The sequence below is a fragment of the Muscardinus avellanarius genome (assembly GCF_963383645.1).
Source record: "Muscardinus avellanarius genome assembly, chromosome: 4".
NCBI classification, from domain to species: domain Eukaryota; kingdom Metazoa; phylum Chordata; class Mammalia; order Rodentia; family Gliridae; genus Muscardinus; species Muscardinus avellanarius.
The window spans coordinates 66616205-66638161 of NC_137789.1; the positions used below are offsets into that span (position 1 = coordinate 66616205).

Here is a 21957-nt window from a genome sequence, read left to right on the forward strand (position 1 = left end):
AAAAATGGGTTGCAGATGTAGCTTGGAGGTAGAATGTTCCTGGGTTCAATTTGGATGGATGGATGGATGGATGGATGGATGGATGGACGGACGGACGGAGGGACGGAAGGATGGATGAAAATGAATAAATTGCCTCTTGATTGTGCCTTTCAAATGTTCTTAAACCATCTCCTCCTTACATTTTCACTCACTTGGGCCAGTGTGACCATCCTATCACCTGTCTCCAGGACAGACAGTTCACCGTCCTTCTGAAGTTGGTCCACTATACCACAGAACTTAGGGTATAAATAGAGGCCAGATGGCCATAAAGCCACTGCCTCCTCCTGCAATGAGAAACTTTTTAAAATTTATTTTAATCAGCGCATAAAAACATAAATATTGCGCATACTGAGGACACATCATGTAATGTTTTGCTACATGTATGTACTGCATTCTGTTTAAATCAGATTAAACATACTGTCTCCTCAAACATTCATCATTTTTATTATGAAAACTTTCAAAATCCTTTCTTCTAGTTGTGTTTGTGTGTGTGTGTGTGTGTGTGTGTCGGTGTGTGTGTGTGTGTCGGTGTGTGTGTGTGTCGATGTGTGTGTGTGTGTGTGTGTGTGTGTGTGTGTGTGTGTGTGTGTATTGAGCCCAAGGGCATTGTACCACCAAGCTACATGCCCAGCCAGCCCTATTTTTTTTTTTTAATTCTGAAACACATTCTCCCTAGGTTGATGAGAGTCTCACTACTTGCCGAGGCGTCCTCAAACCTGTGATCCTCCTGTCTCAGCCTCCCAAGTACTGGGATTATAGATATGCACCACCATGCCCAGCTTCTTCTAGCTTTTTAAGTATACAGTACATTATTATTATCAATACATTATTGTTGTCATTCCACCCGTGCAGGAGCACACCAGGACTTCTTGGCCCTATCTAACCAACTTTGTATAAGGCCAGTTTCTTTTTATTGGCTGTAGGTATGACGAACCTTACTCTTCCAATGTAAGCTCACCATACAGTTCCTATCTATCTATGCCCTATTTTAGTGCTCTGTAAAATGCTTTCTGTTATCTGTTACTTTCATTTTATGTTTTTGGTCAGACACAGCTTCTGCCTTCCCAGCAAGGTTGTTCATCTTACTGTCTAAGAAATCAGGGCATGGCACACAGTAGGTAATCTGTAAGCAATTACTAATGAAGTAATGAATGACTCATACTTTTCATCAAGACTAATCTTTTCTCAAAGAGCCTAAATTAGTATGGTGTTACTGTGAAACAGCATGAATTAAGAAATTCACAAATTGGTTCGTGAGAAAAATGTCACCCTCATTTTTTGTTGGGTAAAACATGAAAATGTCACTTCATAAAATAGGAATGAAAATGAAATATAAACAAGGCTCACAACTACAAAGTAAATGTGTATATATATTATAATATAAATAAGTGTGTATATATAATCTACATAATTAATGAGATTATCTAATGAAATAAAACAGCTTAGACTCTACCCCATTCTTTCCTCAACTCTTTTTTATGTGTAAGGGTACAAATGTAAAATTTCAGTGTTAGGTTAAGTATCTAGTGCACATGAGCAGGTTTCTTTAGGGACGCAGGTGAATCACTTTCCTATCTCTGATGCATCTGAGGAATCTGTAAAAGCTCTGGAAGGCAAAGTAGATAAGAGCACGTATTCTGGCATCAGAATACCTGGGTTTGAAAACTAAATCTCTCATTTATTGTGGATTAAGACTGGGCTAGTTACTTCTGAATATAATAATGAGCCAGGCACAGTGGTACACTCCTATAATCCCAGTACTTGGGAGGCTGAGTTAGGAAGGTCACAGGTTTGCAACCAGCCTGAGCAACTTAGCAAGTCCCTCAGCAACTTAATAAGATCCTGTTTCAAAATAAAAAAAATATAGGGATGGAGGTAGAATGCCCCTGTATTCAATACTCAGTACCACAAAAATAATAACAATATAATAATAATAAATACCTGCCTTAAAAAGTCATTAGAAGGAACAGTGCCAAAAAGTGTTTATTTTAATTATTATGTATTATGTGTTCAAGATTACTGCTGTTATTCCTAGTTCAGACTTCCATTTTTCTATAGTTTGTTTCAGAAAACTTTCTTACAGTGAGATTACTGCAGTTAAACTCAAGTACATACAGCTGTTTTCAGAGCATGTTGGAAGTAAAACAATGTATCTAGCTTCTTAAGTTTATATTAGTTATTTGTGTGATAAATATGCTAATATTTGTATTTTAATTGTGTGATTATCTTCCACTTAATTTTTAGGAGAATCCTCATTGACACGGGAGAACCATCAATTCCAGAATATATCAACTGTTTAAAGCAAGCTCTAGCTTCATTTAAGACAGTAATCCAGGAAATCATAGTGACTCATTGGCATCAGGATCATTCTGGAGGCATAGTTGATATTTGTAAAAACATCAATAATGGTAAACAGAAAACACTTAAGCTCTTTGAATAAAGCTATGTTTGCAAACTAATCTATAATTAATCTGTAAACCATATGCTAAATATCTTTCCTTTAAATGTTACTTTTTTTTCTTTGTAGTACTGGCGGGGATTGAGCCCAAGGGCATTCTACCTCTAAGCTATTCTCTCAACTCTAATTTTTTTGTTTTATTTTGAAACAGGGTCTCACTAAATTGCAGAGAACCTCCCTAAATTGCTCAGGCTGGCCACGAACCTGTGATCCTCTTTCTTCTTTTCTTTTTTTTTTTGCGGGTCTGGGGATGGAACCCAGGGGCATTTGATCTCTGTGCTACACTCCCTGCCCTATTTTTTATTCTTTATTTTGAAACAGGGTCTCACTGAGTTGCAGAGGCCTCACTAAGTAGCTGAGGCTGTTTGTGAACCTCAAGCCTCCAGTCTCAGCCTCCCAAATGCAGGATTACAAGCATGTGCCACCACACTCAGCAATATGATCCTCTTTATGTCAGCTTTCCAAGTATTTCAGGCGTGTGCCACCACACCTAGCTCCAGTAGAGAATAGGAGTGACTAGAAAAAATCACAAAAGGCTTTTATATAGACCTAGAGGGGCCCAAGAGAATAAAAAGCTCTTTCCCTGAGATAGATGAAATAATTCTCCAGAGATAAGCTGCTATAATCAGTCCTTACTTCTGTTATCTTATTGTATCATATGCTGTCATTCCCAGGTGTTCACCGTATTAACTTGATCTCTTTAAAGGCTGAATCATTTAAAGTGTGATTTAATGTATTTATATGTTTTATCACTAGACACTACCTATTGTATTAAAAAACTCCCTCGAAATCCTCACAAAGAAGAGATTATAGGACATGGAGAGCTACAGTATGTTTACCTGAAAGATGGAGATGTGATTAAGACTGAGGGGGCCACTCTAAGGTAAGAGTTCCATGTCCCGTATTTAGGAAACGTGAGGATCTATGTATGTGTTATGGGGGGCAGCATATTTAGGCTTACTGGTTTGCATGTTTGAAAAATGCCTCAGGAAACATACAGAAATCACTGGATAACAAACATCAAGTGCTATGGGGAGGAAAAAAATGCTCGCTTAAGAAACTAGAACAGGAAGCCGGGCGTGGTGGCGCACGCTTGTAATCCCCGCGCTTGGGAGGCTGAGACAGGAGGATCGCACAGGTTCGAAGCCAGTCTCAGATACTTAGTGAGGCTCTCAGCAACTTAGTGAGACCCTGTTTCCAAATAAAATAGAAAATAGGTCTGGGAGTATAGCCCGGAGGTAGAAAGCCTCTGGGTTCCACCCCAATACCACCAAAAAAAAAAAAAAAAAAGAAACCAGAACAGGGATATGGGAGGGAATGGGGTGGAAATTGGGGAAGGACTACATGAGTAATGTATGCATGTATGCCTCTACTATCTTGCACTCTATTAAAATGTATGACTGCATTGCAGCAATAAAAAATTAAAATAAAAACAGAACAGGAAGGCTTTTTTCATTCTGTATACCCTTTTTAATTGAATGCTACTATTTTTCTTTATATAAATAAAATTCAAATTTATAAATTAGCATTTCCTCCTAAGGAGGTTTAGGGATCTGCCTATACTTCAGTTTAGGGCTCTCCTAAAAAATTGACCATACTCACAATAAATACATTTTAGGCCATACCATAATCCTTTATGACCTGTTTGAGGGATTCAGAAGGGTATTTCAAACTAAGTAATTTTAAAACTGAACTAATTATGGTTCTTCTCATTCTCCAAAATTTGTATTGGCTCTCTGATCTCGGAACATCTACTTTGCTCTGCACTTAGGACTTTACGCCTTCTAAAATAGACACTTGAGAAATACATTTAGCCCTTTACCATTCTCCCTCTGCCACCCACCCATCACATCTAATCAAGCCAGTTTTTTTCTCAAAAATATTTGTCAAGCTGGGCATGTTGACACATGCCTTTGTAATCCCAGTACTTGGGAGGCTGAGACAAGAATTGCAGGTTCAAGGCCAGCCTCAGCAACTTAGCAAGGCCCTCAGCAACTTATGTCCTTTTCCAGAATAAAAAATACGATAGGGTAGAGGTGTAGCCCAGAGGTAGAATTCCCTAGGTTCTATCCCCAGTAACATATATATAGCACATGAAATATATATTTTTGTCAGTCATATATATATCATATACTATATGATATATATTTGTCAGGTATGACAGGTATTTGTCATATATATATATACATACACACACATATATGTTTTATATATATGCTATCCCTTTTTCCTGTCTACCTCTAATACTTCGTGCTCACTCTTCCTGTCTCTAGGATCTCGCCTTTACAGTCCTTCCCTTGTACAGTCTGTCACTTGATGACTTGATGACAGTCTTGATGACTGACTGCCTCCCAAGATAATGTTTATTCTCCTTGCTCTGCCTCAGTATGGACCCAAACCCCGTTTCTGGTCTTTCCTCCCACTACTCCTCTCGCAAACACAGTTAGGAATATGCAAATGCTCCTGTGCATATGATGTTTGATCTTACCTCTCTTTATATCTTTTTTCTTTTCTGGGCACTTCCCTTTTCCCAATACTTGTCTCCCTGGTAAGTCTTTATTCTTCTTTGGAGCCCAGTTCACATGTTAACTTACTTTGAGAATACTTTTTAGGCAGAATTAACAGTTCAGTTTTTTACATAACCTTTATTATTTGATTGTAGCACTTATTAAATTGTATTATAGTTTGTGGGGGGGTAGGTATCTCCTTAAAAGGTAATCAGCTTCTAAGCTGTCAATAATAGTTAATGCCAGTTACCATAGCAAACCAACCCGGAAATGTACAATGGCTCTAACACAAAATAAGTTTATTTCTCAGTCATATAAAGTCCAAATAAGGTTCCTATGAACAAGTGGCCCTCAAGAAGTTTATCAGGGAAATGACGCAGGTTCTGTCCATCTTGTGATGCCACCCTCCTCCGCACTTGACTTCTAAGGCTGCCATGCGCACTTCAGTCAGTCCAGCACATGAGAGAGCATGGAGGCACACTGCAGGGCAGATTATCATGGACCTCACCTTCTGTTGCATTGGCTGCAAATTCAGTCTGTGGAACCCCTAACTGCTGGGAAGGTGGCAAATTTAGTTTAACTTCATGCCCAGGAAAAAGAAGAGATGGGCGTAGTGATTAGTTAGCCATTTCATTCTCTGGCTGGCTCTGGCAGATTCTAGGTTCCTCTTCATATCCTCAGTTCCTAGCACCTAGAAGGCACTGAATTTTTAGCCTACATATAATAAATATCTATGAAGAGGCAAATATATTGACAGGTGAATAAGAAAAAGAAACTGAAGTAATGAGTAGCCCTATCCTCCTTCAAACCAGTACCCCCTTTTTTCTATTATGCCAGGAATTTATAAAACCATTGGCATAAAGTATTCAGCAATGAATTTTTGTGTAATTTTCTTAAAATTCTCTTACAATTTTCAAATTTTCTTGAAATTCAAAAATATGGTTGTATCTCATATAATTTCCTCATGAAGGAAAATGAACATTGCATTGCTGCTTCTTGAAAAAGTGTTCTTGACAGTACTGAATTTCCTCCATACCATACCACCTATTCTAGTTTAGGCTTGGGGTTTAGGTTTGGGGTATCCCCCAAAGTGTCGTGTGTTGAAAGCCTGGTCCCCAGTGCACCAAAGAGGCAGGGCATGGCTGTAGAAGGTGAGTCACTGGGGCATGGCCTTGAGAACTGCTTCTCTCCCTGGACACTGCTGTCTCTCTGTTCCTAGCACCATGAGTTGAACAGCTGTCTGCCAGGCCCTGCCAACATGGTATGTTTATGCTTTGAGGTGGGCTGACTATAGACTGAAACTCTTAAAACCGAGAGCCCAAATAAACCTTTCTTCCTCTGAGGGTGTGTGTGTGTTCGTTCTACACCCCCTCCCCAGCCCTTTTTTTGTGTGTGGTACTGGAGATAGAACCCAGGGACTTTCTACCCCACCGTGCTACACTCTCAGACCTATTTTATATTTTATTTGGAAACAGGGTCTCACTAAGTTGCTGAGAGCCTCACTAAGTAGCTGAGGCTAGCTTCGAACTTGTGTAATGCTCCTGTCTCAGCCTCCCAAGTGCTGGAATTATAAGCTGTGCCACCATGCTCAGCCATCCTTTTTTTTTTTTTTTAAATCATTAAGTTACTGACATTGGCCTCAAAACTGCAACAATCTCTTGTGTTAGCCCTCAAGCACTGGGATTGCAGGTGTTCATTACCACTTCTAACCCTCTAAGTTGTTCCTGCCAGGTATTTTGGCCATAGTAATGAAAAAAGCTGATTGAAATACCAGCCGTAGGCAGAGTTAATGACAGTGAAAGGTAATGACAGCAAGTGATTCATTGATTCTTCAGTCTCAAAGATTTGGGAATCACATTACTGGTGTATCATACTTGTCATATAATTAGGGATATTTGATCTATACCTAATCTTACAGATTAAGACTATTCATCCCTTGCAAATTCACAACCAAAAAAAGTGAGCAGGTCTAAATTTTTAACTCATTTAAAGTATAATATGCAAACAGTATGGTGGCGCACACCTGCAATCCTAGCACTTGGGAGGCTGAGACAGGAGGATCAGAGGTTCAAGATCAGCCTCAGCAACTTAGTAAGACTCTGTTTCCAAATAAAAAATAAAATAGGGCTGAGAGTGTACCCCATAGGTAGAAGGCCCCTGGGTTCCACCCCCAGTACCACAAAAAGAAAAAAGTATAATATATAAACAGAAAAGTGCACATCCCATCAGTGAGCAGCCGGACAAGTTGTCACAGACTGAACCAGCAATATACACAACCCTCAACTGAAGAGAAGGTCCAGCTGTCAGCCCCAAGAGCCCACCATGCCAGCTCCCATCACCACCTCCCCCAAGTCAAATAGTGCCTTGGATTTATGGAGTAAGTTGATAACAAGGATCTCAATATTAGCTGAATTCAGTTTAATATTTATTTTGCTGCATTCAGTTAGGACAAATTTAATATGAAAATTTATTTTAAGATTGAAGGGGAGGTCGGGTGTGATGGCACCCGCTCGTAATCCCAGCATTCGGGAGGCAGAGACTGGAGACCGGAGAATCACCCTTCGCAGGCAGCCTCAGCTACTTAGAAAGGCCCTTGGAACTCAGTGAGACCCTGTTTCAAAAATAAAAAAGACTAAAAAACAGGACTGGGGGTGTAGCTCAGAGGTACAATGTCCCCTGGGTTCCATGCCCTATACCACACCAAAAAAAAAAAAAAAAAAAGATTGAAGGGAAACTAATAAAATAAAAAATTAAAAGTAGACACACACACACAAAAAAAAGTAGACATTCGTTAAAAATGACTATTGGTAAATCTTAAAATATGATTTCTAGCCGGGCGTGGTGGCGCATGCTTGTAATCCCTGCGCTTAAGAGGCAGGGACTGGAGGATCACACAGGTTCGAAGCCAGCCTCAGCTACTTAGTGAGGCTCTCAGCAACTTAGTGAGATGCTGTTTCCAAATAATAAATATAAAAGTAGGTCTGGAAGTATAGCCCTGAGGTAGAAAGCCTCTGGGTTCCACCCCCAGTACCACCAAAAAAAAAAAAAGGTAGAAAGCTATTAAGGTCTTTTGGTAGGAACTTGATTCTGGACATCACCCTCAAGGGTTTTCTAGACAACTTCTTTTAAAAAAAAAAAAAACTCAATATGATAGCTTTTTTTGACTGTCCTGAATTATCTGAAAGCAACATCTTTATAAAGTCTACTTTGTACAAGGAAGACCACAGCTGCCTTTCCTCTCATTTTAGCAGAGCACCTCTGATGCCATTTCCTCTTCTTCCCCTGCCCCAGTGAGTTGAATTTTAACACAGCTTTATGTAAATTGAAGCATTAGGTGACTAGAGAATTGGAATTTCCAGTCTAGTATAAGTTATCTTAATAACTTCATGATAAGTAAAATAAAAAATTATGCGAGTAAATTAAAAAATAATGTGAGTACGGCGGAGTGTGAAAAACACGAGAGAGGTCCGGTACACATGACATGTAAAGTTTTAATGGCACGGCTCTCCCGGGGATCAGGGCGAGGCACTGTGGGACCCGCGCGCCTGTCCGAAGCTTGAGGACGCGGGCTCTCCTTTTCAAGGTATGCATCTTGCGAGATGGGGGTTTACTCGCGAGAACGCCCAGTTCTCGCGGGGGTTTCAGCCCCTCCCTTGCCCTGCAGAGGTCATGTGACACAAAGTCACAGGAGTGCAGGACCCAATTTATCATCCCGGCCTTTTGATTGTAGGGATTAAGGATGACGATTGGACCCTCTAGCTTCTTCCTGCTGTCAAGGGGCGTTGTCAGGGGCCCCAGGCCGGGAGGAGTCGGGAATCCAGTCCCCCAGAAGGGGGTGCAGGTGGGTGCATAGCTGCAGTGCGAATTGGAGGTTACCCTGGACAGCTTAGTGATGTGCACTTGAGGAGGCTTGAACAGGCAAGGGCTATTAAAGAAAAAAACAAATCATGAGATTGAGCAGGCGACCAAAAAGGAGACTGGCTTACTCAGGATGTGGAGAGCTACGCTGAGCTGGCAAAGAGGATGGAGGTTGAGGGATCCAGGAGCCGTCAGTCTTCAGCCAGGCTGAGTAGGGCCAGCAGTGGGGCCTGGTCTGGAAAGGTGCTCCCCCTATGTTGAGGCACCTGGGGCTCATCCTTTTCCAAGGGCACTGTTCCAGTGGCCCTCCTGGCCACACGCCGGGCACAGTCTGATTGGTGGGCGTGGCTTTGCCCCACTTCAGGCAGGCTCCTGGAGGTAGTTGTCGTTGCAGTCCTCCACACCTAGGTGGCACTCCAGAGGGCTGAGCCGCCACCGCCAGCAGAAGGGCAACTACCAGGGATCTGTTTTTTGGCAAAGTCGGAGTGTACGCTCCATCTCCGCCTGTTTCTCTCTGGAATTAAAACTTTAGATGCCATGTTAAGGTTCTGGCAGCTGCGACGGACCTACACTCACACACAAAGAGCGCGTCCCGGGGCGGGTGTCCGGCGAGAATGGCAACGCAGACTCCCCATGGGCAGAGGGTGTTGCCCCAGCCCCAGCCTGGCCCCTGTGTTTCCCGCAGCACCTAGGGCGTGCCCAAGTGAGCCGGAAAGGGAGCCAGAAGCCGAGCGCATTTAGGACCGTGCAAGTGGCCGGGCAGCTGCCCAACAAAATTGCAGTCTGGTGAGGCCAAGATGGTGACTGTGACGTCACCAGGCAACAACTGCGCGCCATCACAAAATGGCAGCTGGCGGGAAAATAAATGGAAGCTGATGGGGGAGAGCATTTGGAGGGATACCAGACCACTTATAAAAGTTCCTAACTATTCCTGGGCCACCACAACCCATTTCCCAACTCGTATCAAGGCAGACAGGCTCTCAGGGCATCTGCTAGTATAAAGGTTCGACTTCCCGTAATTGGTTCGTGGGCGGAAACGAAGAACAGGAAATGGGCGTCCCCAGTTTCCCTGCTCAATCGTTCGGAAACGGAGGTTAAGAGATAGAGAACGTCTTCATCCCTTCTCCAAACCAGAGGATGACCTGGTCATCCGGAGGGTGGTCCCAGTGGACCGGGGGACAATGGGTCACCAAGCGCTTGGATTTTGGCATCCCAGTGGACCGGAAGACCCAAGTCCGGAACCCACTAACCAAGGGAAGGAGGCAGTTTACCGGAGTGAAGCGTTGCCGGCCAGCGCTGGCTGCGACAGAAGCGCTGAGAAGCTGCTGGGGGCGCGGTGGAGCTGGGGCGCGTGGATGCCGGTGGCTGGTATGGACGGCACTGGCGGCTGGCGCAGGTGGGATCAAATGGTGGCACGCAGGCAGCGTGGCTTGCCGGGTTTGCGGCGTGGAGACAAAATGGCTTCCAGGCGCACGGCAGACGCTGAGGCTGGGCCCCGAGGAGCACCGCCAGTGAGCCTGGCTTGGGCGGGCGGAATGGAGCAGCCACAGCGAGTAGAGCTACTCCTGGTGCGGGTGACTGCGGCAGACGCCGAGGCCGGCTGTGCACCGCCCAATGAGCCTGGCTCGGGGCGGGCGGGGCAAACCGGCCAGAGGTCCCAGCGGTGACCGGAGTGCCGAGCTGGAACGGTGGTTTTAGGAGGTCCAAGCAGCAGGCAGAGGTCCTGGCCCGCGCAGGCAGTCGGCGGGCAGAGCAGGTGCCAGCATCACCCAAGGAGCCTGGCTCGGGGAGGGTGGAACTGGCAGCCTGGCAGCCGGCGGAGCCTGCACGCCCCGGTGGTGGTGGCCGCGGCCGTGGTAGCAGTGGAAGATGGCCGCCGGCACTCCGGAAGAGAGCACGTGGGTAGGAAAAGATGGCCACCGGCTCTCAGCAGAGCGCAGGGCCGGAAAGATGGCTGCAGACTCTCAGCAGACCGTGGGATCAGAAAGATGGTCACCGGCTCTCAGCAGAGCTCGGGGCCGGAAAGATGGCCACCGGCTCTCAGCAGAGCGCAGGGTCGAAAAGAAGGCCTCGAGCTCTCAGCAGAGCTCGGGGCTGGAAAGATGGCCGCGGACTCTCAGCAGAGCCCGGGGTGGGAAGAAGGCCGCCGGCTCTCCCGGAGAGCGCGGGGCTGGGGAAGAAGGCTTACGTCCAGGCAGGCATGGGGCGGCAGCGGCGGCAGCGGTGGGAGCAACGCCTGCAAGTGGAGCACTGGTGTCGGACCTTGCAGTCGAGCTGCTGGCAGGTCGGAGAGTCCGGGGCTCAAAAAGAGAGTAAAAAGAAAAAGAAAAAAAGAAAAAAAAAGAAAAAAAGGAGGAGGGACCCAAGAGTTCTCCCGGGTTTCGGCACCAAATGATAAGTAAAATAAAAAATTATGCGAGTAAAATAAAAAATAATGTGAGTATGGCGGAGTGTGAAAAACACAAGAGAGGTCCAGTACACATGGCATGTAAAGTTTTAATGGCACGGCTCTCCCGGGGATCAGGGCGAGGCACCATGTGGCCCGCGCGCCTGTCGGACGCGGGCTCTCCTTTTCAAGGTATGCATCTCGCGAGATGGGGGTTTACTCATGGGAACGCCCAATTCTCGCGGGGGTTTCAGCCCCTCCCTTGCCCTGCAGAGGTCATGTGACACAAAGTCACAGGAGTGCAGGACCCAACTTATCACTTCAGCCTAGCAAGTAGCAATGAAAAACCATTACGGAATTCAGTTGTGGCGGAGGAGTGGGGATAATAAAAGGGATGTTGCACACATGTTAACAGATAAGACAGTTTGCAGACTGCAAAAGACTGCTCTTCAAATGAGTTTTAGTTTGGTTTGATTTTGGTACTGGGGGTTGAACTCATGGCCATTCTGCCTCCAAGCTACACCCCCAGCCCATTTTGTTGTTGTTTTTCTGACCAAGTCTCATTGCATGGCTGAAGCTGTCCTTGAACTTGAACTTGGAATCTTCCTGTCTCAGCCTCTCAAGTACTGGGATTACTGTGCCACCACACCCAGCTTCCAAATGAGTTTGAGGATTTTTTTGTTTTTTGGTGGTACTGGGGGTAGAACCCAGAGGCTTTCTACCTCTGAGTTACACTCCTAGACTTATTTTTCATACTTTATTTGGAGACACAGGGTCTCACTAAGTAGCTGAGGCTGGCTTCGAACCTACGTGATCCTCCTGTCTCAGCCTCTCAAGTGCTGGGATTACAAGCGTGCATCACCACTCTCTGTCCCAAATGAGTTTTTATAGATTAAAAAAAAAAAAAGATTGGAGTTCTCTTTGTTAGTATAGTCTATGTGTTCAAATACTGTCCATAATAAATGATACACACCCACACACAGGCTGGAAAAATACCTCTTGGGATTATTTTCACATAACATTGAATATTTTTATTAACAGGTTACTTCAGGCTTGATCAGACAAATTTCTTTACACAGCTTTGTAATACCTCAACATTGAAGCAACTATCATAGAGTAATTGTAATTGTTTGCACTTGGAAACCATAAAAGCATAATAGTTCTTTTTTTGGAGGGGGGTGGTATTGGGAATGGAACCCAGGGGCCTTCTACCTCCGGGCTACACTCCCAGATCTATTTTATACTTTTTTATTTTTGGAAAAAGGGTCTCTTAAGCCAGCATGGCTGGCTTCGAACCTGCACACTCCTCCTGTCTCTGCCTCCCAAGCGCAGGGATTACAAACATGCACCACCATACCCAGATATTTTCTATTTTATTTGGAAACAAGGTCTCTTAAGCCAGCTAAGGCTGGCTTCGAAAACCTGCGTGATCCTCCTGTAAGCGCAGGGATTACAAGCATGCACTACCATGCCCGGCTAAAAACATAATAGTTCTTAATATCAGGCATTAGACTTTCAAAAATAATTGCTTCCAATTACACTAATATTTTATGTTCTTATACTTAATCTATATAAGGTTTTAGCAGATTTTTAAGACTTCACATTTTAATATTTAATATTTAAAATTTTGTTAATTTTTATAAATTTCTAATATTAAAAATTTGAGTGTTGAGAAGCATCTTGAAAATCTACCTGTATTCAAGTAATCCTTCTTTTAATATATTTTCAGTATCTCCATCAATGCTGTTTTACACTTCTCTTGTGTGTGGGCGGGGGGGGGGGGCTACTGGGGATTGAACTCAAAGGCATTCTACCTGTGAGCTACACTCCCAGCCTGATTTTCTTATTTGAAAACAGGGTCTTGCTAGGTTGATTTACTCCTTGCTGAGGCTATCCTCAAACCTGCGATCCTCCTGTGTCACCCTCCCAAGTACGGGGATGACAGACATTTGCCACTACACCTCTTCAAATATTAAATCTTCAGTCTTTTCTTATAATGGAACTGGGACACCTGTTAAATTGATCAGTGCAAGGAGGAAATCTGAAGATCTTCCTACCTCAGCTTACCAAGTAGCTAAGATTACAGGCATATACCACCATGCTAGCAAAAAATTCTGTTCTTAAATAACAGAAGTAATATTTCTGAACAATGGAAATTATTGCTGATTCTGTCCTTCTTGAAGTACTTACTTTTCTGTTTTCCAAATTTGTTAGAACCTGCACTTATTACTTGTAAAATAAGAAAAAAAGGTGAGAAAAGTATTAAATTTGCACTTCAGAGTTAGAAATATGATTTAAAGGAGAAAATTATCTGATGATAATTTTCATTGGCCATAAGAAAAAAATGATATCCATCATGTATTTATGTCTTGCCTAAAGATGATAGAATAATTTAAAGATGACAGAAAATAATTCTCAATGTTTCTTCTAAGCTTAAGAGGTCATACTTGTTATTATTTTATTATTTCTTATTTCTTTTTTCAACCAGAGTAATATACACACCTGGCCACACTGATGATCATATGGCTCTACTTTTAGAAGAGGAAAATGCCCTCTTTTCTGGGGATTGTATCCTAGGAGAAGGAACAACTGTATTTGAAGACCTCTATGATTATATGAAGTCTCTAAAAGAGTTATTGAAAATCAAAGCTGATATTATATATCCAGGTGGGTAAATTTTTAATATCACATACCATCTTGTCAAATAATGAGGAAGGTTTATTTTGGCCTTATAATTCAGCCTTGAAGAAATACATGTAAACTACTTCTTTAAATTGCATACTTATATATTACTGAACCATATAATTTAAAGAGAAAACCAAGAGTCATATTGATAACTTTTTATAAAGATGTAAGAGTTGTTTTTCAACATCTATACAGCTGTTGATAAAAACTGTTGAAGGAAAATAAATTTACATGAAAACAGGAAAAAAATTTTATTCCATAATTAACTGTCATTTATTTTGTTAACTTGATTTCTATTATGAACCACATTTTAGTCATGCAACCTTGAGTAACATTTAACCTCTGAACTTTATTTAGTTTCTTTATTTTTAAGGGAACATAAGAGGTTTATTTATAGAAGTAGGGGTACAATTTAAAAGAAGACCTTGATAAAAGGGTTACATTCCAGAGAAAGATCTGGAACGGTCCACTTCTCAGAGTGGAAAACAGCCTTAACTTCAGTTTCTTAACTCACAATATTGAAATATCAATAGTTTTCATAGCAACTGTAAAATAGTATATTTATTTCCATTCTCCAGGAAAATAAACTTACTGGTATCTCCGATGTCACTTCACTACTCTACAATAGAAATCTCTCCTCCATCCTAAAAGCCAAAGAGAGACAAAACCCAACAAGAATTCCCAAGAAGGATAAAGGGTCTGGGTTACTTTGTTTTCAAAGTCCATCAAATTTGCTCCTAACCTAACAGCTGCAGAAGAATCTGTCAGCACAGTGTCTTCAGCATGCTTACATTCTCCCTCTAATTTCTACTGCTGAGGGAATAGGAAACATACAGTGGAGCCAGGCATGGTGGTGCAGGTCTATAATACTGGTACTTGGGAGCCTGAAATAGGATCACAGATCCAAGGCCAGCCTTAGCAACACAGTAATGCTCTCAGCAACTTAGTGAGACCCTGTTTCAAAAACAAAAACTAGAAAGGGCTGAGGGTGTAGCTTGGAGGTAGAATACCTGACTTCATTCTCAATAACCACACACACACACACACACACACACACACACACACACACACAGCAGATTATGAAAAGAAAAGATTCTGATAGCTTTCTCCACCCCACCCCACCCCGGGACTAAGGATTGAACCCAGGGATTTTTTCCTCTGAGCTACACTCCAGGCCTGATTTTTTATTCTTTATTTTGAAACAAGATCTCACTAAGGTACAGAGGGCCTCGACTAAGTAGTCAAGGCTGGCTGCAAACCTGTGATGCTCCTTTCTCAGCCTCCCAAGTACTGAGATTACAAGTGTGTGCCACCACACCCAGCTTCTGATAGCTATTTTTTAAGAGATGAGAATAAACGTATGATATATTCAAGCTAGATCTGTAAGAGGCTGCTTACAAAAGTTCTTAGTGTTTGCTTTAGTAAACCCAGTGAACTGTCTTATTTAGCATAGCAGTTATTTATGTGTAAATTGTGTTTTGTAGCCATAGCTACATAACTCAAACCTTGCTACCCCTCAGGGCCTCTGCAGAGCCTTTTACAGCTGTTCTGCTCACAAAAACTCAGAGAAGTAGGTGTATGCAGAGGCTTCCTCACAGCCACACAACTAATAACCAGTAGTCTCCATCCAGCTGGAGCCCCATGATCTTTACATGAGAGCAGATTAGACTGATCCTGGATAATTCATTCTCAAATATATAAAACATCCCCCTTTCAGACTTATATAGTAATTGTATTATCTTAAATCAGAAGTAAATTTCAGCATGATATAATTTGGGTTATCAAATTTTCTGGTACTAGCCTAGATACAGGTCCTTCTGGGTCTTAGGAATTTTTAGATCTTGTTTACTTACATGAAGCCACTTTTCCAGCCTTCCTTTTCAGTTTTTTATAAGTAAGCTCACCAAAGTGGTTAAGAATACAGAGTGGTTAAAAACTGCCAAGTCAGAATCCCAGCTCCACCCTCTCTCAGCTGGGTAACTGAGCAGGTTACCTGCCCTCCCTCCCTGTGCCTCAGTGTCTGGTGTAAAAAGGGACAATAGTAAGCCTACCTCATGAGATCCTTATTGGAATAGCATATATCAAGCATGTGGAGCTGTGCCTGGCACATAGTGAGCACTCCAAAGACACTACCTATTTTTATTATTGTGATTGCTGTTTTTGCTGCTATATTTTGCTATTAAAACCTGTTGCAGCAGGGCATGGTGGCACATGCTTGTAATCCCCGCGCTTGGGAGGTGGAGGCAGGAGGATCATGCAGATTCGAAGCCAACCTTGCTGGTTTAAGAAACCCTGTTTTCAAATAAAATATAAAAATAGGTCTGAGAGTGTAGCCCGGAGGTAAAAGGGTTCCATCCCCAGGACCAAAAACCTGTTGCATTTTTAATTTACACAGTAGCATTTCATATAAATTTTATATAATTATCTTAGTATATTAGTTTTTAAATTTCTTATACCTGTATAGCTTTCAAAATAATGTATATTTATGTATTGAGTATGATTTTCCAATGCATCAGATGAATTATGTTTAAATAGAGTAAATTAACTTTAATCATATATAACTTTAATATTTTTTATCTGGCTGAAGTAATTTGTATGATTATTTTAATTCAGGACATGGCCCAGTAATCCATAATGCTGAAGATAAAATTCTACAATATATTTCTCACAGAAATATCCGAGAAGAACAAATTCTTTCATTAATTCGTGAGAATTTTGAAAAATCATTTACAGTAATGGAGCTTGTAAAAATTATTTACAAGGTAATTTTTATTTATCTTATTAGTACATAGCTACAAATTTATTAGAATAAATAACTTTTTAAACTATATAGGCCTGGAGGTAGCTTAGTGGTAGAACCCTCGCCTCACATATGTGAGGGTTCAATCCCCAGCACAGCAATAGATAAAAATAAAAATAAAAAGCACGATAAATATATATATAGAGAGAGAGTAAACTTTCCATATACCACATTAGAACAAGTCTATTAGTTTTAGAGTTAATACTACTTCTAAAACATTGAAGTTAAATAAAAGAAAACTGGTCATGGAGAACATAAATAGCTCTCCAAGTCATGATTAAACCTTCGGTACTTTACTGAGCAGAGAAAACTGCTATGAACAGTTCTATAGTGACATATATTATTCTAGGCATTTTGATCATCAGTGCCCTAGTCTGCATCAAAGGTAACCTTGAAAGGTAACCAGGGGCCAATTAAAATCAGTAATGCCCCATAGGCTTATATCACCAAGAAATAGTTAAATCATACTCAGAGTGCATCTTTTTAAAAGAGGAATGAGCTGGGCACAGTGGTGTATACCTGTAATCCCAGCAGCTACTCAGAAGGCTGAGATAGGAAGATTGAAAGATCAAGGCTAGCCAGTACAACTTAGTGAGATCCTGTCTCAAAATAAAAAATAAAAAGAGCTGAGAATATAGTTCATTGGTAGAGTACCCCAGGGTTCAATCCCCAGTACCACATACACAAAAGGAAAATTAAAATAAATGAAAAAGGTGAATGAATGATGAAAACATCTAAAGATAAAGAATATTATCGTCTGGATCTGGGGTGTAGCTCACTGTAAAGCATTTGCCTAGCATGCTCAAGACCCTGGGTTCCATCCCCACCTCTGAAAAAAGTCATTGGGTGTGGTGGTACACGCTTGTAATCCCAGCATTCGGGAGGCTGAAACCGGAGGATCACAGTTCGCGGACGGCCTCAGCTACTTAGTGAGGCCCTCTGCAACTCAGTGAGACCCGGTTTCAAAATAAAGAATAAAAAATAGGGCAGGGGCTGTAGCTCGGAGGTAAAATGTCCCTGGGTTCCATCCCCAGACCCGCAAAAAAAAAAAAAAAAAAAAAGACTAAGGTAAGGCCGGGCATGGTGGTAGTTCGAAGCCGGCCTCACTGGCTTAAGAGACCCTGTTTCTAAATGAAAATAAAATAAAAAATGTAAAAATAGATCTGGGAGTGTAGCTCAGAGGTAGAAGGGTTTCCAGGAACCCTAGTACCACCAAAAAAGAAAAAAAAAATGGAATAGACTAAGGTAAATATTTGAATTGTGTAAATCAGTTCATTTCCTCATAACTAAAGATGGCCTTTAGACTATACATTAGTGCACTGAGGTTTTTGTTTTTTCTAACCTTAATACAGAGAGCAAAACTCTGTAATGAACCCTCGCAGATGAGTCATCAAGTAAGTGCCCAGGCCCATACAGATGCTGCCTCTGCATTCCGAAGTGTGTTCACCATGCAAGGATGGGGAACACCTAATGTAGATAGGATGGCTTTAGGTGTTCTAGAGTTATTTATTTATTCACCATTTACTGAGGGGTTTTTTTTGTGTGCATCATACTGAAGTTGGTGGGAAGATACAAAGATGACTCCAGATCCTTGCCTTCAAGGGATTCATAGTTCAGTGAAGATGGGCATGTTTAACATACATACTTGTAATACTATCAAATACATGACTTCTATCATACTCATGTCCATGTATCAAGCACTTCACTGCATGCTAGTTACTATCCTAAATGGTTTAATATAGATGGAGCATCTCTAATAAAAAATGCTCCAAAATATGAAATGTTTTGAGTGCTGACACTCATAAGATTTAAGATTTTAGAGCATTTTGAATCCTCAAATCTCGTGAGGTTTTTTCTACAGCAGACTGCCTTCAAATCCTATACTCATTTTGTCACAGCACAAAAAGAGAAATCACTTCTACCTAGTGAAGATGCAGAGGATTGAGGCTTGTCAGGAAAGTCTTCAGAAATGTATTTGCTGAACTGAATCTTGAAGAAGAAGCAAACATTTTCTAGGCCAGAGTAGAGGAGAAAGGAAGTAACTGTAGGCAGAGGGAAGGTTGAGTTCAAACACTGGAAGTTATTAAAAGTATTGCATGTTTGAAAATCCACACATTACTGGAGCAGATTGTATAGGTAGATGGACAGGAAGAGAGCCACAGAAAGTAAGGAAGGAAAAGTGGGCGTGATAAGATCACAGAAAGCCTTCATTGCCATCTGAAATATTTGGGCTTTAGCCACTAATCTGGGAATGATCACTTAAGGCTCTTAGGGAACTCATATAAAGAAATCTAAAAAATCTCACAGGTGAATATATAGTATACAGCACTGGAGCTTATGGGAGAGTTAGAAGTTGGAAGTGAAGATATGGGAATCATCAATGCCCACTATTGCTATGGTGAGTTGGTAAGTCAAAAAAAAGAGAGAGAACCAATGATACAACTCATTGTTAAGCATCAGTGTTATTTTGTTTTTGTAGTACTTGAAATTGAATCCAAGTCCATTCTACTTTTGAGCTACACCCTCAGCCCTATTTTTTTTTTTTTTTTTACTCTATTTTGAAACAGGTTCTCACAAAGTTGCAGAGAGCCTCACTAAGTAGATGAGGCTGACCACAAACCTGCGATCCTCCTATCTCATCCTCCCAAGTACTGGGAATCACAAGCATGCACCAGAAGCCCAGCTAGCATCAATGTTTAAGAGTTGTCTAAGGAAGAATGTGCAGGTAGGATAAAAAAGGGGGCGAGAAAAACAAGGAGAGAGATCTTCGAAAAGGGGGAAACTAGCCAGTTGATTCCAGGTACAATTGAGACTGAAAGGAATCCATTGCATTTTGACTAGAGGTAATTTGATAATCTTGGCAAAATAATTTTAGGGAGTTGATAAACAGGCAGCAAATTTAGACAAAAAACTTGGCCTCTGAGCTGTTATCCTTATTATTTAAAGAAAAAAGAAATATTTGCTTTGTTTTTCACTCAGATAACAATTGTCATTACATTATTTTAGCAAAAGTAAAGGAAGATTGTCATAAGATATAAAAATATTATCCTGTAACCTAATAAACCATAAGGCCAACTGTCTAAAAACTAAGAATAATTTTTACATTTACTTATTTTCTCATTCATTAAATGTTAATGAGTTCCTACTGTGTGCCATTATGCTAAACACTGGGGATTCAGTAGTGAACAAAATAGATGCTGCTACTATTATAGCACTGTGTCTACTTTATCTATAGGAATATATGGGAAATACAAATATATAGGAATAAATTATAAATCTCCTAAAGCAAGACATTTACAAAGTGAAAACTTTTGTTATATTTTGTCTTCCTTTAGCAAGTTCAAACACTTATATTTAAAAAAAAACAAAAAGAATTTCTTTTGCCCTTGTTCTTTTAGAATGTTCCTGAGCATTTACATAAAATGGCTGCACGTAATACCTTGCTTCATTTGAAAAAACTAGAAAAAGAAGGAAAAATATGTAAGTATACTTCCAAATTTTGTTTTTTTACTACCAGCATTTAAAATATTTTTACAGATGTACTACTTTCTTCTTAGAAAAACCCATTAGGGTTTTCCCTATGTTAAGGTTGAGAGACAGGCACTAGGGAGGTTAGCAGTACAAGACCACAATAGGGCCACAAATCAGAGACAAATGCTCCCACAGAAATTAGAATCTCTAATAGTGTTCCAGTCTGTACCCACTCAACGGAGTACTTCTGGAGGGTAGTTTCTTTTATTTCAAGACACCAAGACCATGAGATTTTTTTTTCTTTTTCTTTTTCTTTTTTTTTTTTTTTTTTTTTTTTTGGTGGTACTGGGGTTCCTGGAAACCCTTCTACTTCCAGGCTACACTCCCAGACATATTTTTATACATTTTTATTTGGAAACAGGGTCTCTTAAGTCAGTGCGGCTGACTTCGAACCTGCGCAATCCTCCTGTCTCCCCCTCCCGAGCTCAGGGATTACAAGCGTGCACCACCATGCCCGGAAACCATGAGAATTTTATACATGGAAGACTTGGGAATAGGCAAAGGTTTTAAGCAGTAGTAAAGGTACTAAAGGTGTTAAAGTAATAACTTATTTAGTAGTGTTAGGTTAATTTGCCAAATGAATCATCTTAATAGAAGTTTAACCATAAAATCAAGAAGTTCTTTAAAACTTAAATTTGATGTAGAAGCCTAAGCAATATGTCTACATGTGCAAAAATATATATATATATGACAATGAAATTATTTTAAGAATGAGTGCTTTTGCTAGCCACAAGATAACTTAAAATCCAGTGGATTTATTTACCTATTATTAAATTCTTAACTTTGATTTTCTTTTAACAGTTAGCAACACGGATCCTGAGAAGAAATGGAGAGCTTCACTTTAGTTTCAGACTAATGACAGCTTTGTTTTGTTTTACTTTTAGAGGATGATATGTTTTCTTAAAGATGGGTTGTTTAGAGAAAATATAAAATATAAAAACATTTCTTTAAGATGTACCATGTAAATCTGAACATATCCTGTCAGTAAAATGTAGAACTTTGAAAAAAAAATCCTAGATACTCTTCAAAAAAAATGTTATATTTGTTCTAAAATATAGAAGTTAAACTATACACCTGCAGAATAGTTTACTTACCTAAACTTAGCCTTAAAACACTTGGTCTTATAACATTTTACCAAAATTCAGAAGCTAATATTCTGTCAATTTTCTATGGACTAAGTAAAATTATTAATTTAAAAATAATAAAATTGAGCTGGGTATTGTTGTACACACTTGTAATCCCAGTACTTGGGTGGCTGAGACAGAGGATCATGAAGGTTCAAAGCCAGCCTCAGCTACTTAGTGAGCCTCTCAGCAACTTAGTGAGACCCTGTTTCCAAATAAAATATTTTTTAAAAAGGTCAGAAGTATAACCCAGAGATAGAAGGCCTCTGGGTTCCATCCCCAGTACCACAATAAATAAATAAATAAATAAATAAATAAATAAATAAATAAATAAATAATAGCCAAGCGTGATGGCACACACTTGTAATTCCAGAATTTGGGAGGCTGAGACAGGAAGATCGTGGTTCGCGGACAGCCTCAGCTACTTATTGAGGCCCTTTGCAACCCAATGAGACCCTGTTTCAAAATAAAGAATAAAAAGCCAGGCGTGGTGGCACACACTTGTAATCCCAACACTTGGGAGGCTGAGAAAGGAGGATCGCACAGGTTCGAGGCCAGCCTCTGCTACT

The 21957-nt window shown here is 40.9% G+C and overlaps 1 protein-coding gene across 1 annotated transcript in view; it reads left to right on the forward strand.

Moving 5' to 3' along the window:
• The window catches only part of LACTB2 (lactamase beta 2), a gene marked incomplete at both ends in the record, with an annotated part of 28159 nt that extends 7050 nt beyond the window's left edge, over window positions 1–21109 (forward strand). Inside the window, 6 exons of the mRNA XM_080695248.1 lie at window positions 2284–2447; window positions 3254–3380; window positions 13737–13915; window positions 16547–16695; window positions 20132–20213; window positions 21066–21109. Of these exons, the coding sequence (XP_080551374.1) occupies window positions 2284–2447; window positions 3254–3380; window positions 13737–13915; window positions 16547–16695; window positions 20132–20213; window positions 21066–21109 (745 nt within the window). The remainder of the gene's footprint in view (window positions 1–2283; window positions 2448–3253; window positions 3381–13736; window positions 13916–16546; window positions 16696–20131; window positions 20214–21065) is intronic.
• Between the last annotated feature and the right edge of the window lie 848 nt (window positions 21110–21957).